This window comes from Oncorhynchus mykiss, chromosome 17 (genome assembly GCF_013265735.2).
Source record: "Oncorhynchus mykiss isolate Arlee chromosome 17, USDA_OmykA_1.1, whole genome shotgun sequence".
Taxonomy (NCBI): domain Eukaryota; kingdom Metazoa; phylum Chordata; class Actinopteri; order Salmoniformes; family Salmonidae; genus Oncorhynchus; species Oncorhynchus mykiss.
The window spans coordinates 75,881,931-75,898,390 of record NC_048581.1 but is presented as its reverse complement, the minus strand read 5'-3'; the positions used below and the strand labels follow the sequence as shown (position 1 = coordinate 75,898,390).

The window sequence follows — 16,460 nt, the reverse complement described above, 5'->3', positions numbered from 1 at the left end:
AGGTTTCCAAGTCCTTGAGTTTACCCTGGACAGAGAGGGAGAAGGAGAAAGAGAAAGGGAGGGAGAGACAGACATTCTTCTGCAGCTGTCTTCCCCATTCTCTCTCTGCTTCCTCCCTAGACACCAGCTGCACTAGAATATCACTACTGCTGTTCCAGCTGACACACAACTACACAAACAATGGGCTCCCTATGTTCTGTATGTCTATACACCACAAACACACTCCCCCGATGTCAAATGCAGGTATGTGTCCCACGTGTGGCTAGACCGTGCCTGCTGCTAACCCATGCTCAGGTTAAAGCAACTGTAAGTCAGGATGGTAAGTCATCACGCCTCAGGGCAGAAGATCCTATCTCTGCTCAGGGAACAATCCCGCTGGGCACAGACCTTGACTTGCATTTGGTTGAGTTATCAACGAATGTGAATTCAATGTGAAATCATCAAAAATTCACAATGTCATTGGATTTAGGTTCAACATTTGGTGAAAAAAAATGAAATTCCCTCACTTTGATGAATTTCTTTCAAATCCAATCTGTTTTTCATGTTGATTCATCATCACATTACATTTTTTTGTTGAAATGACATGGAAACATTGATTCAACCAGTTTTTGCCCAGTGGGATACTCCTTATAGTTGAGGAGTGGATAGCTGGATCAGTGTCCTGCACACTTAAACTTGGAGTTCATTGTTCATGAGATCATGTATAACATTCCCATGAGTAATATAGGGTAGAGATATCTCCTCTGCAGGTTAAAGTGGTCTCATCAGGATATAACAGACTGACAGGATTGTTATGGTCAGCATCTCTGTGTTGTACAGTGAACATCACGCTTTACGATGAGAGACCCCATAGCACAAAGCTGGTGAATGACAGATTGTTTGTTGGAGTGATGATGAGGCTAACCAGCTTAACCATCCCAAAGCCTCTCAGGCAAGCCAAGCATGCCGGGGGGCATGATGGGTCAACGGATGCACAGCCAGCTCACAGGGTTGAAGTGTGCCTGGATTAGCTGACACTTAATGAATTTTGCGTTATGCTGAATTACTACCTTTCATGCCGACGACTGAGTTGTTGCAACAAAGAGAACAAGAGACAGATGTAATCTTCAAACCAGCAACAGCACATGAGGAAAACACAGTGTGTCAAAATGCTAAATACAAACTACATGCCAGCCAACTGTGGTCAAATGTATTCATACAGGAAAGTAAAAGACACCTGTTGGTGTGGTCATGGTCTGACAGTGATGACCAATTAGATAACACTGTTGAATCCCAGTTCAAATGACTCATCCAGGTCTCAGAGTAGACATAACATAGTAAACCTAAATCCGGGACATTCAAATTAGTATGATATGTAACATTTGGTATGGTTACATAAGACAGAAGGTTACTTAAGGCAAAAACGAAAGTAGGGTGGTTGGTCGTGGTGGATGGATTGGTGGGCGTATAACGTGAACATCAAGCAACCCAAAGGTTGCGTGCTTGAATCTCATCATGGGCAAGTTTAGCATTTTAGCTATTTAACAACTTTGCTATTTAACAACTTTACTTACTACTTTTTACCTACTTTGCAACTACGTATCATGTTAGCTAACCCTTACCCTAACACTAACCCTGTAACCTAACTCCTAACCTAACCCCAACCTTAACCCCTAACCCCTAGTCTAGCTTACATTATCCACTGAGCTAGCGTTAGCCATCTAGCTAATATTAGCCACAAGAAATTCTTAACAGATTGTAAGAATTGCAATTCGTAATATATCATACAAAATGGATAATGGAAATCCTCAAATTAATACATACCATATGAAACGTAACATATCATTCTAATTGTAGTGTTCCAGATTTACATTTACTATGTTACGTCTACCCCTAAGTCCAGGTTGAAATATTCCAAACACACTACAACAAAGATTCATGTGTTTTTGAGAGTCTCTGCAGCACAAAGGATGTTTCCTCACCAGGCTCCTTGCCAGAGTAATGTGTCTGTTCTTAAAGCCTCACACTTCACGTCTGTTCAGATCAGGAGGCAATAGACCAAAGACACATGCCTGTTGGGTGAGCTGCTGCACACAACAGACACTTATGTTTGTGTGGATAAGTACAACAGCTGCAGGGGAGAGAGATAGAGAACAAGGGCCTCCACTGTGTTTTCTGCTCTGAGACTAGACTTTACTTGGGTTTACTGCCGCTGGGCTGTGTGCGTTCGTGTGCTCCCAGGTTGATCAATGTAGTCTGCATGAAGGAAGAGTACTGCAGGAGGGGACATGAATCAGTTCTCTGAGAGCTCAAATAAGGCTTTGCAGCTGAACATGAACTTAAAGCACTGCACCTGAGGTCATCAGCTCCTGCCCTCTACTTTGTCTTTATCTCTCTCTCCCCCATATGCACACACACCCCCAAAGACTATTGTTATGTAAATCCTAAACCTTTCTTAAAAACTTTATGTGCAAGATGTCTAAGTGGAGAGTGCAATAGAGAGAGCCCACTTTGGGATTTGTAATACATTTCCAATGTGAGCCTGGTTGAAGTAGCTGACACCGCAATCCAGAGAAGGTTTAGGGGTTGGGAAGCGAGTGACTGCAGATGAATCCCTCTGTCACTGACTGTGCAGTACTCTGCTCTTCACTATAATCTACTGCAGCCTATTGATTAGCATTGGGACAAGTGGGGAGGAGGGAGAAGTTAGGTCATCCATAACCTTGGAGGTACTATGGAGATTAGATGTGTGTGAGTGTGAGGTGCTGAGTGAATGCTGATGGACATAGGTTAGTACCCCTTATTACTTTGAAGTTCTAAATCATATACTTGTTTAAAGACCATTTGATGCGATTATGAAATACACCACATTAAAGTTCTACATCTCTCTCATATGCACCAGGACACAAAGCATTGGCTTGGTTCTTTAGTCTGGTTCTCATTTTATTAGAGTAAAACGTAGGGCTACTTTCCATCCAATGTTGCAGTTAAATACACCTTCGAATTTAGTGAGGAAAAACACCCTGTACAAAATAAAACACTTGATACTCTCTTGCCTTCAGAATAGTTTGGCAGTGATATATTTATTTTACACAATAATTAATCATCCACAGTGATTTCACAGCCTCTCATAGGCAAGCCTGTCAGATTCTCTTATTTGAAAATAATTATGCATAAATTAAATAATTCAGATCCTTTGAAGACGGTAACCAAAAAAGTAGTAAAGCTTAGAAATAAAGGTAGTAAAGTTCTACTCTCCACAAATCAGAATTTTCACATTACAATGTTTGTATACACTTCAGAGAGAGAATCCACAGCGTTTAAAAAACCTAATTCACTACCGCTTCATTTGCGAGAACTGAATTCATTCATGGAACAATAAAACATAGTTCTGTTTGTTTATTTTTTCAAACCAAGTGACCTCAATCTGTCAGGTCACAGATGTGCTTTTAACACCACAATGCTTTCACTCGTTATATTTACAAAAGTCACAAAGCATGAACAGGTTGTGTAAATATTGCATGTGGGATTTGGAAACATTTGCCCACCTACACACACAAATACATTCAACAAGGAATAGTAATTTGCAACATTGCATAGCAAGGATGTGAGCCAGTATCAAGATGCTGTCATCACTACTTGAAAGAAGGGTTCTGACAAGTTCTGGGTGGAGTAACAAATATTCTGAAGTAAAATTAAAGCTTTGGTTTTCAACACATGTTCTCTAGAATAAACCAACAAATACACATATACCTGCATGCGAGATAGGCTATACGGTTTGTAGCTGAAGTGTTCAAACATGTATTACAATGATTTCTATCCAACTTTGATTGAGTGCATTGAGACTGCACCTTAAAGGGGGTGTGCAAAGGAACGCGTTCCCATTAATCAGAGGCCAGGGATGTGATAGGGGACCTATGACAACATAGGGACTGTGGCGTGTGTGTTGTTGGTTTTCTGTGTAGAGTTCATCCTTCCTTGGGTTTCCCCTCAAGGAACTCCTGGATCTTCTGAAGGCTCTCTTCCTGCTGGCCCAGCGCCTCCAGTAGAATACCCATTGGTGACTTCTTCAGCCCCGCCCCCTCTATCTTATTCTCCAGTTTATTCTTCATGTTGCGAAGTCGAAGTGAGGCATGTACAAAGATCACTGAAGTCAAAATATATAGAAGCAGATTAATACCCTTACTTTGCACTAATGTAAACACACCAATGTAAGTAATACCTCCTGGATATTTTCAAATTAGAATAACTACAATTCAAGTTTGCCTATTTATTTACCAATGGCATAATTGTGGTGTAACTTAAAGAAACATTTAATACCAAACCGTTAAACTTACAGAGAATAGGAAATGTGATCCCAAACATGAACACCATGACACCATCGAAGAGAGACATAAGAAAGTAGCTGGCTACCATCACTGCCATGACAAATAATGTGGGGTTCTGCCTCTTAAAGTCTTTGATCATGGCCTTATTCTCTCCAGCCCACACTGAGCCCAGGAAGACCAGCGACACCACTGCCATGCCCATGAACATCCCCATAGGGTTGAGAAACCTGCAGGGAAACACATATCACAACATAATGAGAGGGCTGGGTGGGTGGAACAGTTGATATTTCATGTAGTCATGGATACCATCTAGTGGTGATAGGTTGTCAACACATCAACGTGACTTTTTAGCCCAAATGCAAATATTTATACAAAAGATGTTTCATTAACAACCACAATGAGAGCAATTTCAAAGATTATGATGACATGTTACAGAAGTGAATCTACAAAAGAATAACCCACTGAAGGATGAGTGGGACATTTACACAGCAAGTAGTTTTGACATAACATTCCTAACATTGCACCATAGGGCTATAATTTCCAATGGTTTGTCTCAAACTTAATTCAAGAGTGTTGTTTAAGATAATATGACTCCTGGACGTTATGTCTTCTGACTCCAATAGTGAACTTTGCCCAACCTCCAGTGAATAACGACAGCTGTTTCTCATATCCCTGTGATCTAGAACAGCAGCTGATAAGTGAGCAGGGATTAGGGGCCTAGTAGTTGACCACCATAGCAGCGGTGTGTCATCATAACCATGTTGGTCTAGCCAAAAGATGACCATTTTTTCGAAAAACTGAATCCACATTTTTAAAGTAAAAACCCTTCCTCTATAGTGATTTTGGTGATCAATTGTTAGTTATGCAGTCATGACAGGATACCACCATTTGTGAAATTACACATTGTAAATCTGAGCAATTCTAGAAAAAAAATAACGAATTAGACACTAGCAAGGGTTTATATTAATTTTATAAAAGCATTGTGAAATTAAATAAATGAAATGTTAATGTGATAACATACATAGAAAAGCATTGCATTTGCAATAGCTAGCTAAATGGCTGTTTGAATTTAAATAATGCAGTCCCGGCTTTCATCTGTTGGGAATAACCACAACAAGGACTGCATACTGCATCCAGAGATTATCCACTGCCAAGATGAGGTGGCTTTTTGAGTGCTTCTCAGCAGCCATTGCATCACCCAGGTGGGTGCTACATGTTTGGCAATAGAGGACCAGTACCTACAGAGTGACGTTTGGAGGAACATCAACATCATGCATAGTAGCCACATAGTGCCATAACAGCTGCTATGGGCAGCTCCTATGTTTAGACTTTAAAGTGAGTCCCTGCATCCATAATTAGCTAATGAGACCCAACTTTAATTTCAGGCATTAGTTAAAGGTGCAATCTGGGATCTGAGAATCTGTTTAATGGCCATTGATAAAATTATTCTTTAAGAATGTATAAATGGCTCAGCTCAATAGCACAACTGTTTTACCCTATCATATCCCAAATTATACTCCATTGTTCATACACACACACACACACAAACAAGAAAAACCTAACAATGTATACCAAAACAAGGAGCAGCTGTCATTTAGCTGATAAACGAATCCAAGATTGTAGTTTTAATTGATGTTAACTGTTATAACTAGTGTTGGGAAATCTGATTTACTGTAGTTCACCAACACTTAAAGCTGCAATATGTAACTTTTTGGGCGACTGACCAGATTCACATAAAAATGAAAGTTATAGAGCAAGTCTAAGAAGCAGTATATCTATTAAAATGTTCACTATTTATATGCTTCACGTCCTTACGTTTAGTTTGTCTTTTTACTTTCGATTTTGTAAACTAGCTCCAAACAGCTGAAAATACTATTTCATGGTATTGAAAATATATTGTACTGCAGATTTGAAGGTGCAATGATTATCGACACCATACATTGCTTGTTTAATCACATAAACTGAAATTAGGCAAACTATTAAAATGTTTGCAAACAGGAAATGGCTGAGTTATTTCTGCACATTTAATATACCACCCAGCCCATTTTAACCTGAGTGTAGTATGACACCAGATATTTTATGTTCTCGATACAAATTGTGGACAGTGTCTCATGCTACTTACCCCACAATAAGGAAAACAATGATAGCCATTGCAAAATAGTTTGTCTGATAATAAAGCAAGTTGTTGACAACCCTGTTGTTCCATCTAGGTAAATCTCTCGCGTCTGGTTTAGCAAATCGGTCGGAACCTGGGAAGAAATCGTCCCAGGGTTTCAGCGGTGTGAGTTCTACCCTAGCCATGTGGCTACTGTGTGAAGAGTGTATAATATAATGACTCGGCTTGTTGTAGGCTACAGCAAACAGAATATCAGATTCAAGAGTCACTAAATAAAAAAATGTTCAGTTTCTCGCGATAGCTTTCGAAGTACCACCCTGTAGAACCCATAGATCAATGAATGGTCTGATCAGAGGCTACCGAGTAATTTATCTAGCGTGCTGAAAATGCGTTTTATAATCTCTCTGATAACAGTTAATTGATTTTAGAGTAATCTATTGAATCAATTTAAAATAGTTATCAACCATACATATATTTACAGTATTTTCATCTCTCTCTCGCTCAGTCAAAATGAACTGACAAGTGGAAATATGGCATTAGTACTTAGTTTAGGGAAATGTTCTACGCTGCTAGACATTGCGCAACTGTAGTAACAAAGTGACTGAGGCCAAAAGTGTCAAATACATTGCAACAAAGTAACAGTAATTCAAAAAATTATTCGAATGAAATCGCGCGTTGTTTCTTCTGTACCCCGCCCTTTTTATGACGAATCACACTCTTATTGGTCACAGTCAGCGACTTCCTGTGGTGAAAGTAAGTACACTTCCTGTTGTAGCAGAACAAGTATGGAACGGGAATAATGTTTCTACCAACATCCCCAAAGAAGGGAAATTATTCATATTTTATTGCAGGTCCGTCCATATGAGATTAATAGCCAGCTGCATGATGATACAATTATATTTTACCAGATGTACTTTTTAAATATATGTCTCTTACAAGAGCCAATATGCTCGCTTCAGTTTGCTAAATTATCTAGCAATAGCTAGTGGAACATGGAATCCAATTTCTGTGATAACCAGCTACTAGCTGTAATGATAATATTACAATAGTTGTTTAGTCTCTAAACTAGCTGAATGTGTGTGGCAACCCCCACAAGTTAATTCACTGCAATTGCACATCAATAGTTAACGTTAGCTAGCTAACCACAGCTAGCTATAGCTAACATTGACTTGCTCTGCTCAACGACAGTATCTAGATGTGGGGGAGAATCCTGAATCCTGTGGTGAGTAGCAGAGTTCGTCTCACTTGGAGTGCCAGAAGTCTCTTCACCATGCAGCTGAAGACTACAGAGTTCAAGTCCTTATTCAGCGATGGACTGAATGGCATAGCAGGTGAGAGCAGGTACATTTTTGCTACCAACCAATTTGGCTATATCAAAGTCTAGGTCAGTGGCACTTAACCTCACAAGCAGAAAGTGGAAGATGAGAACTGCTCAGAATAAGTTTATCCTCGGGAGTTTAAAAATAACCCATTTCTCTACTTAGTGATTTGTAATATTATGAACCTTTATTTAAACCGGGACATTGAGAGAACGCTTTCACAAGGGAGCCCTGTACAGTGGGGCAAAAAAGTATTGTCAGCCACCAATTGTGCAAGTTCTCCCACTTAAAAAGATGAGGCCTGTAATGTATCATAGGTACACTTCAACTATGACAGACAAAATGAGGAGAAAAAATCCAGAAAATCACATTGTAGGATTTTTTTATGAATTTATTTGCAAATTATGGTGGAAAATAAGTATTTGGTCAATAACAAGTTTCTCAATTATATATCCTTTGTTGGCAATGACAGAGGTCAAACGTTTTCAGTAAGTCTTCACAAGGTTTTCACACACTGTTGCTGGTATTTTGGCCCATTCCCCCATGCAGATCTCCTCTATAGCAGTGATGTTTTGGGGCTGTTGCTGGGCAACACGGACTTTCAACTCCCTCCAAAGATTTTCTCTGGGGTTGAGATCTGGAGACTGGCTAGGCCACTCCAGGACCTTGAAATGCTTCTTACGAAGCCACTCCTTCGTTGCCCGGGCGGTGTGTTTGGGATCATTGTCATGCTGAAAGACCCAGCCACGTTTCATCTTCAATGCCCTTGCTGATGGAAGGAGGTTTTCACTCAAAATCTCACGATACATGGCCCCATTAATTCTTTCCTTTACACGGATCAGTCATCCTGGTCCCTTTGCAGAAAAACATGCTTCACAGTAGGTATGGTGTTCTTTGGATGCAACTCAGCATTCTTTGTCCTCCAAACACGATGAGTTGAGTTTACCAAAAATATATATTTTGGTTTCATCTGACCATATGACACTCTCCCAATCTTCTTCTGGATCATCCAAATGCTGTCTAGCAAACTTCAGACGGGCCTGGACATGTACTGGCTTAAGCAGGGGGACACATCTGGCACTGCAGGATTTGAGTCCCTGGCGGTGTAGTGTGTTACTGATGGTAGGCTTTGTTACTTTGGTCCCAGCTCTCTGCAGGTCATTCCCTAGGACCCCCCGTGTGGTTCTGGGATTTTTGCTCACCGTTCTTGTGATCATTTTGACCCCACGGGGTGAGATCTTGTGTGGAGCCCCAGATCGAGGGAGATTATCAGTGGTCTTGTATGTCTTCCATTTCCTAATAATTGCTCCCACAGTTGATTTTGTTCAAACCAAGCTGCTTACCTATTGCAGATTCAGTCTTCCCAGCCTGGTGCAGGTCTACAATTTTGTTTCTGGTGTCCTTTGACAGCTCTTTGGTCTTGGCCATAGTGGAGTTTGGAGTGTGACTGTTTGAGGTTGTGGACAGGTGTCTTTTATACTGATAACAAGTTCAAACAGGTGTCATTAATACAGGTAACGAGTGGAGGACAGAGGAGCCTGTCCTCCACTCGTTACAGGTCTGTGAGAGCCAGAAATCTTGCTTGTTTGTAGGTGACCAAATACTTATTTTCCACCATAATTTGCAAAGAAATTCATTAAAAATCCTACAATATGATTTTCTGGATTTGTTTTCTCATTTTGTCTGTCATAGTTGAAGTGTACCTATGATGAAAATTACAGGCCTCTCTCATCTTTTTAAGTGGGAGAACTTGCACAATTGGTGGCTGACTAAATACTTTTCTGCCCTACTGTATTTCTCCATAGAGATCTTTGAGAAGCACAAGTTTGAGCTGAGGATAGCAGGCGGTGCTGTGAGGGACCTCTTGTCTGGGAAGCGGCCAGAGGATGTGGACTTTGCGACCACAGCAACACCAGAGGAGATGAAGAGCATGTTCCAGAATGCAGGGATCAGGATGATCAACAATAAAGGAGAGAAGCATGGGACCATCACTGCTCGAGTAAGAGTACCCAAGATTGATGTGCAGTTTGACCAGCTATACACAAATATTCCAGATCACATCAGTCTCACATTTTGGATGCTGAAATGTTCTCTTACACTACATTTATTTCTACATTCTGATTTTGTTACGATGGGGTGAAGTGTTAAAAGTCAATGTAGTGTGAATTCTGCTGTACAGTAGGCCTGTGTGTTTGTTGCTTTAAAACACATGACATTTGTCTTTTCATCTCTAGCTTCACAATGAGAACTTTGAAGTGACCACACTGCGTGTAGATGTTGAGACGGATGGACGTCATGCAGAGGTAGAGTTCACAACAGACTGGCAAAAAGACGCCGAGCGTAGAGACCTCACCATCAACTCCATGTTTTTAGGTGTGTTTATAGTATATTTTCACCCCTTCTGGAATGAATGCCAAACTTGACATTAGAAGGGGGGATAAACCATGTCTTATTTGATTTCTGACCAAACAGGGTTAGATGGGACCCTATATGATTACTTCCAAGGATATGAGGACCTCAAGAACCGAAAGGTTCAGTTTGTTGGCTGTGCTGAGCAAAGGATTCAGGAGGACTACTTGAGAATACTACGATACTTCAGGTAATCTAGACTTGTCTGGGGTGTAAATGGGGCAGGTGTTTGTTGGACTTGGCTATGGCTATTAACAAATTAAACTTTAGTATGTGAGGGTTTCTGCATGTTATTTCTGTCCTTGTGTATTTCCCCCGGTCTGCTCCCAGGTTTTATGGCCGGGTGTCAGTAAAGGCAGCAGAACATGACCCTGCCACCTTGGAGGCCATCAGGGAAAACGCCTGTGGCCTGGCAGCCATATCAGGGGAGCGCATCTGGGTTGAGCTGAAGAAGATGGTGGTGGGTAACCATGCTGCCCACCTACTAAAGGTCATGTATGAGCTGGGCCTGGCTCAGTACATAGGTGAGGGAGAAAGCCCTGTTTACTAAGAACAATGTTATGGGGAATCATGCAACCAATTATAGTAACCATGCAACCAACTACATAAAGCATACCTCAAAGCACTATATTTAGGGCATCCCGGTGACAGACCACTAGAAATGTTCTTAGCTAGAGCATAGGTATTTTTAGATGTTATTGTAATTGTAGTTGTGTAAGAGTTATACTTTTATTCCAAGGTTTACCTGCAGAGGGCGATGTGGAGGAGATGAAGCGGATCTGGGAGCATGTGAAGGACCATTCTCCCAAGCCCGTGACTGTTCTGTCGGCCCTGTTCCGCTGCTCCCAGGATGTGGAGAAGATGGACCTGAGGCTGAAGGTCTCCAGGGAGGAGAAGAACCTGGGTCTGTTCCTGGTCAAACACAGACAGGACCTCCATAAGTCCCAGGATGATCCAGACAGCCTGAAGCCCTACACTGACTTTATCATCGATGTAAGCACAGTCAAAATGAGTTGATGTAATACCACTTACTGTATTTAAATAAAGACTGTCAAGATGGTGTCCTTTTTGGAACTGAGTGTATGAAGCCCAATCTGACAGAACCACATGGTCTGATAGATCATTTCTATGTATCTTGTTTGCAGAGTCGGGAGGTGGATGCTCAGAGTAAAGTATGTGAACTGCTCAAGTACCAGGGAGAAGACAAGTTACTGGCAGAGATGAGCAGATGGTCCATTCCTCGCTTCCCCGTGAGTGGGCATGACTTGAGGAAGATGGGCATCACCTCAGGCAAGGAGATCGGTACTACCCTACAGAACCTACGAGACGTGTGGAAAAGGAGCCGTTACCAGATGGACAAAGACGAGCTGCTTTGTCATGTTAACAAGACATAATTCCAGTGTGTATCAGGTGTTACCCGCTCATACACAGTGTTGAATATGAGAATGAGAAAGAAACCCCACAAGGACTGAATCATATTTACTGTGTTTAACTAATTTAGCCCAGTGCAGCACTTAGAGTTTGGGTATTATGCTCTCAGCTGCACCGATGTCCTATGAAGAAAGTTTGTAATCAACCTAAGCCACTGCAGTATCTCAACATCTGTGGCATTATTGATATCAGAACTATTATTTTGTACGTTTCCTGCCCCTGCAATTCCTTTGAGATTGGCCAGTCTGCTGTTGGAATTCAGTCAATACGATTAAGTGGAAAACTGGATATTTTGCCAATTCTCAATGGTGATTGGAGAGATTTGAGCAATGAAAGGCTAATGAGCAATGTGTAATTGTTTTACATGCCCTATAATCATATCTCAGAAAGCCGGTCTTTGACCAATATAGTGAACTGAATAAATCTGTATTTCATGGGCTGAGAAAAAACATGACTCCAGGAATTTAGATTTTTTTTTTTGACAACTCATCAAATGGCTTGAGGGTGAAATCAGCTTGTGTATAGTGTGTTTTCTCTTATTTAATATTTAGTATATTTAATTAATGTTTCATAGATGGAAGATGGTGTGTAAAAGGTTAAACTATAGCCTAACTTTGAAAGGATGATACTTAAGTGACACATATAATAAAGCCCAAGCTTGACTTGAACAAAATACCAATGGTATTCTCCTTAATTTTGATATTCATATATATATATATGCTGCTTACTGTGTGATGCCTATTAGTCCTATCATGTTGTACTATTGCATGCCACTTTCTGCCTTTTGCAGTGAGTACCGGTATAACCTTTCCAGATGTATAATTTATTTATAAAATGTATAGAAGGCGTTATTGTAAGGACGCAGAAGCATAGCCCCTCCCTCCTGCTGCGCATCCAATGTATATATAAATAATTTGCTGCTGCCGACTCTCCTCTATTCACATCGTTGCACGCACTTGGTGACATCCACCTCCTAAGTTTTCGCGCGTCAAGACGCTTTCTAGGTCTATCCTTTAAACAATTGCTGTAGAACAGTTAACGTCTTTAGTCTGTTAATAATTATGCGTACATTTTCACAAGGAAATGTTTATTTCATTTGCATACATTTTCCAAGGCAGATTTTGGTTATTGTGATATGCTGTGCAGTTGATAGGTTATATTTGAACTATTCGTGAACATTAACTTAAGGACCGAATTATTTGAGTTTTTATCTTAAAATTGTGTCATTTTGTAGCTAAATTATGACTTTCTTTACTTCAAATAGTAGTAATATAAGTTTGGAAACGGAATTGGCAGAAGATGTGCCTCGTGATGAGCGCTTGGCTCGAGTTGAAATAGCCCTTTTGAGCATCATATTTTTCAGTGCCGCAATGTTAAACTTTGTACTGCTATTGGTGCTGTGGAAGCGGAGGAAGCAGCTGTCGAGGATGCGCGTCTTTGTTTTTCACCTTTGCCTGGCAGACCTGGTGGTCACCTTTTTCCAAGTTTGTCCGCAGCTGATGTGGGATGTAACGGACAGATTCATTGGTCCTGACATAATGTGCCGCCTGGTGAAATACATGCAGGTCGTTGGCATGTTTGCCTCCACTTACATGATTGTAGTGATGACCATTGATCGCTACCAAGCCATCTGTAACCCCATGGTGACTTTCCAAAGGCGCAGAGCGAGCTGGAACGTGCCTGTGTGCGTTGCATGGTCCGTGTCCCTCTTCGGCAGTCTCCCTCAACTGTTCATCTTCTCCCGAGTTCAAATTGCGCCTGGTGTCTATGACTGCTGGGCTGACTTCATCAAACCTTGGGGACTAAAAGCTTACGTGACCTGGACCACTCTGGTGATATTTGTGTTGCCAATCTTAACTGTTATCGTTTGCCAGGTGCGTATTTGCCGAGCTGTTCAAATCAACTTTCACATGAAAACACATCAAGCATCGGAAATTGTCAACAAACCTCTGCACTCCAGGACCAGTAGTGTTGCTGGAGTGTCCAAAGCCAGGATTAAGACCGTGAAGATGACTGTGGTTATTGTTCTTGTCTACATTATCTGTTGGACTCCTTTCTTCACTGTCCAGCTGTGGTCTGTCTGGGATGTCCAAGCACCCACTGAGAGTAAGTGCTCTTCAATATTCAGAAAAACTTACAATTCTACTAGAATTCAATCATATTGTCAAATGTTTTAATGCCTGAATTAAAACTTTACAACGTAGGTTTAATTTATTTATCTTCTATTGGGGTAGGCCAATGCTAAAATGTATAGAATTATGAATCAGGATGCTGCTACTTGATAATGATATTCTGTGTTTTAATATCGATTTCAGCTGCAACTTTCTCTATCCTGATGCTTCTGGCAAGTCTGAACAGCTGTGCAAACCCCTGCATCTACCTGCTCTTCAGTGGGAAGCTCCCCAAGAGACTCATGGCGGTGTGTGTTAGCCAGTCGGACATTAAGGACTCCATACAAGAAGAAGCCACGGTGGTCAGCTCCTTGTACATCAGTTTTAAGAGTCTTTCCGAATCCAGATGAAACAAGCGGCACAGCGCTCTCTCGGGCTGATAGAGCTTGAGGTATACAGTTGAAGTTGGAAGTTTACATACACTTAGGTTGGAGCCATTAAAACTAATTTTTCAACCACTCCACAAATGTCTTGTTAACAAACTATAGTTTTGGCAAGTTGATTAGGACATCTACTTTCTGCATGACACAAGTAATTTTTCTCAACAATTGTTTACAGACAGATTATTTCACTTATAATTCCCTGTATCAAATCCAGTGGGACAGAAGTTTACACACACTAAGTTGACGGTGCCTTTAAACAGCTTGGAAAATTAAAACTGTTTTTTCAACCACTCCAGAAATTTCTTGTTAGCTAACTATAGTTTTGGCAAGTCAGTTATGATGTCATGGCTTTAGAAGCTTCTGATAGGCTAATTGACATAATTGAGTCAATTGGAGGTGTACCTGTGGATGTATTTCAAGGCCTACCTTCAAACTCAAAGCTTCTTTGCTTGACATTATGGAAAAATCAAAAGAAATCAGCCAGACCTCAGAAAGAGAATTGTAGACCTCCACAAGTTTGGTTCATCCTTGGGAGCAATTTCCAAATGCCTGAAGGTACCACGTAAATCTGTACAAACAATAATACGCAAGTATAAACACCATAGGACCACGCAGCCATCATACCGCTCAGAAAGGAGACGCGTTCTGTCTCCTAGAGATGAACATACTTTTGTGCGAAAAGTGGAAATCAATCCCAGAACAACAGCAAAGGACCTTGTGAAGATGCTGGAGGAAATAGGTACAAAGTATCTATATACACAGTTAAACGAGTCCTACATCGACATAACCTGAAAGGCCGCTCAGCAAGGAAGAAGCCACTGCTCCAAAACCACCATGAAAAAGCCAGACTATAGTTTGCAACTGCACATGGGGCCAAAGATCATACTTTTTGGAGAAATGTCCTCTGGTCTGATGAAACAAAAATAGAACTGTTTGGTCATAATGACCATCGTTATGTTTGGAGGAAAAATGGGGAGGCTTGCAAGCCGAAGACTACCATCCCAACCGTGAACCCCCGGGGTGGCAGCATCATGTTGTGGGAGTGCTTTGCTGCAGGAGGGAATGGTCTACTTCACAAAATAGATGGCATCATGTTGGCAGAACTGAAAAAGTATGTGTGAGCAAGGAGGCCTACAAACCTGACTCAGTTACACCAGCTCTGTCAGTAGGAATGGGCCAATATTCACCCAACTCATTATGGGAAGCTTGTGGAAGGTATAAACACCATAGGACCACGCAGCCATCATACCGCTCAGAAAGGAGACGCGTTCTGTCTCCTAGAGATGAACATACTTTTGTGCGAAAAGTGGAAATCAATCCCAGAACAACAGCAAAGGACCTTGTGAAGATGCTGGAGGAAATAGGTACAAAGTATCTATATACACAGTTAAACGAGTCCTACATCGACATAACCTGAAAGGCCGCTCAGCAAGGAAGAAGCCACTGCTCCAAAACCACCATGAAAAAGCCAGACTATAGTTTGCAACTGCACATGGGGCCAAAGATCATACTTTTTGGAGAAATGTCCTCTGGTCTGATGAAACAAAAATAGAACTGTTTGGTCATAATGACCATCGTTATGTTTGGAGGAAAAATGGGGAGGCTTGCAAGCCGAAGACTACCATCCCAACCGTGAACCCCCGGGGTGGCAGCATCATGTTGTGGGAGTGCTTTGCTGCAGGAGGGAATGGTCTACTTCACAAAATAGATGGCATCATGTTGGCAGAACTGAAAAAGTATGTGTGAGCAAGGAGGCCTACAAACCTGACTCAGTTACACCAGCTCTGTCAGTAGGAATGGGCCAATATTCACCCAACTCATTATGGGAAGCTTGTGGAAGGCTACACGAAACATTTGACCCAAGTTAAACAATTTAATGGCAATGCTACCGAATACTAATTGAGTGTATGTATACTTTTGACCCCCTGGAAATGTGATGAAAGAAATAAAAGCTGAAATTAATAATTCTCTCTACTATTATTCTGACATTTCACATTCTTAAAATAAAGTGGTGATCCTAACTGACCTAATACAGGGAATTGTTACTAGGAATAAATGTCAGGAATTGTGATAAACTGAGTTTAAATGTATTTTGCTAAGGCGTATGTAAACTTCCGACTTCAACTGTAGATATAAAGAGCATATTCTGTATACAGGTCATCTAAGATCATCTATATCTTAAGGAAAAAAATGATAATTCTTTTTGTACATGTCATACACAACAAAATGTTATAGCACATCTGTTTGTTTTTTTAACTCTGAAAATGAATATAGACTGGGAGCTGTGTACAAATATGTAAATAGGCCTACTGACAATGTTAAGA

The 16,460-nt window shown here is 41.0% G+C and overlaps 3 protein-coding genes across 5 annotated transcripts; 2 read left to right on the top strand and 1 right to left on the bottom strand.

Annotated features, from left to right (window-relative positions):
* Window positions 1-2,897: 2,897 nt before the first annotated feature.
* arl6ip5a (ADP-ribosylation factor-like 6 interacting protein 5a) lies at window positions 2,898-6,784 on the bottom strand. The gene is made up of 3 exons (XM_021569796.2): window positions 6,430-6,784; window positions 4,317-4,534; window positions 2,898-4,126 (listed from the first exon to the last, which is right to left on the bottom strand). The coding sequence occupies exons 1-3, from the start codon at window positions 6,606-6,608 to the stop codon at window positions 3,948-3,950; spliced, it is 576 nt and encodes a 191-aa protein (XP_021425471.1). The 5' UTR covers window positions 6,609-6,784; the 3' UTR covers window positions 2,898-3,947.
* A 373-nt stretch (window positions 6,785-7,157) lies between these two features.
* Window positions 7,158-12,261, top strand: trnt1 (tRNA nucleotidyl transferase, CCA-adding, 1). Of its 3 annotated transcripts, none has more exons than XM_036950679.1 (8): window positions 7,158-7,176; window positions 7,612-7,754; window positions 9,548-9,741; window positions 9,977-10,115; window positions 10,215-10,341; window positions 10,482-10,675; window positions 10,891-11,144; window positions 11,297-12,261. In XM_036950679.1, the coding sequence occupies exons 2-8, from the start codon at window positions 7,619-7,621 to the stop codon at window positions 11,543-11,545; spliced, it is 1,293 nt and encodes a 430-aa protein (XP_036806574.1). In that variant the 5' UTR covers window positions 7,158-7,176; window positions 7,612-7,618; the 3' UTR covers window positions 11,546-12,261. The 3 variants fall into 3 exon arrangements, with proteins under 3 accessions (XP_036806574.1, XP_021425469.1, XP_021425470.1); XM_021569794.2 differs by having other exon boundaries at window positions 7,173-7,274; XM_021569795.2 differs by lacking the exon at window positions 7,158-7,176 and having other exon boundaries at window positions 7,626-7,764.
* A 291-nt stretch (window positions 12,262-12,552) lies between these two features.
* On the top strand, window positions 12,553-14,207 carry LOC110495193 (vasopressin V2 receptor-like). Its single transcript, XM_021570510.2, has 2 exons — window positions 12,553-13,688; window positions 13,898-14,207. Exons 1-2 carry the CDS (start codon window positions 12,824-12,826, stop codon window positions 14,101-14,103), a joined length of 1,071 nt encoding a protein of 356 aa, XP_021426185.1. The 5' UTR covers window positions 12,553-12,823; the 3' UTR covers window positions 14,104-14,207.
* The last annotated feature ends 2,253 nt before the right edge of the window (window positions 14,208-16,460 follow it).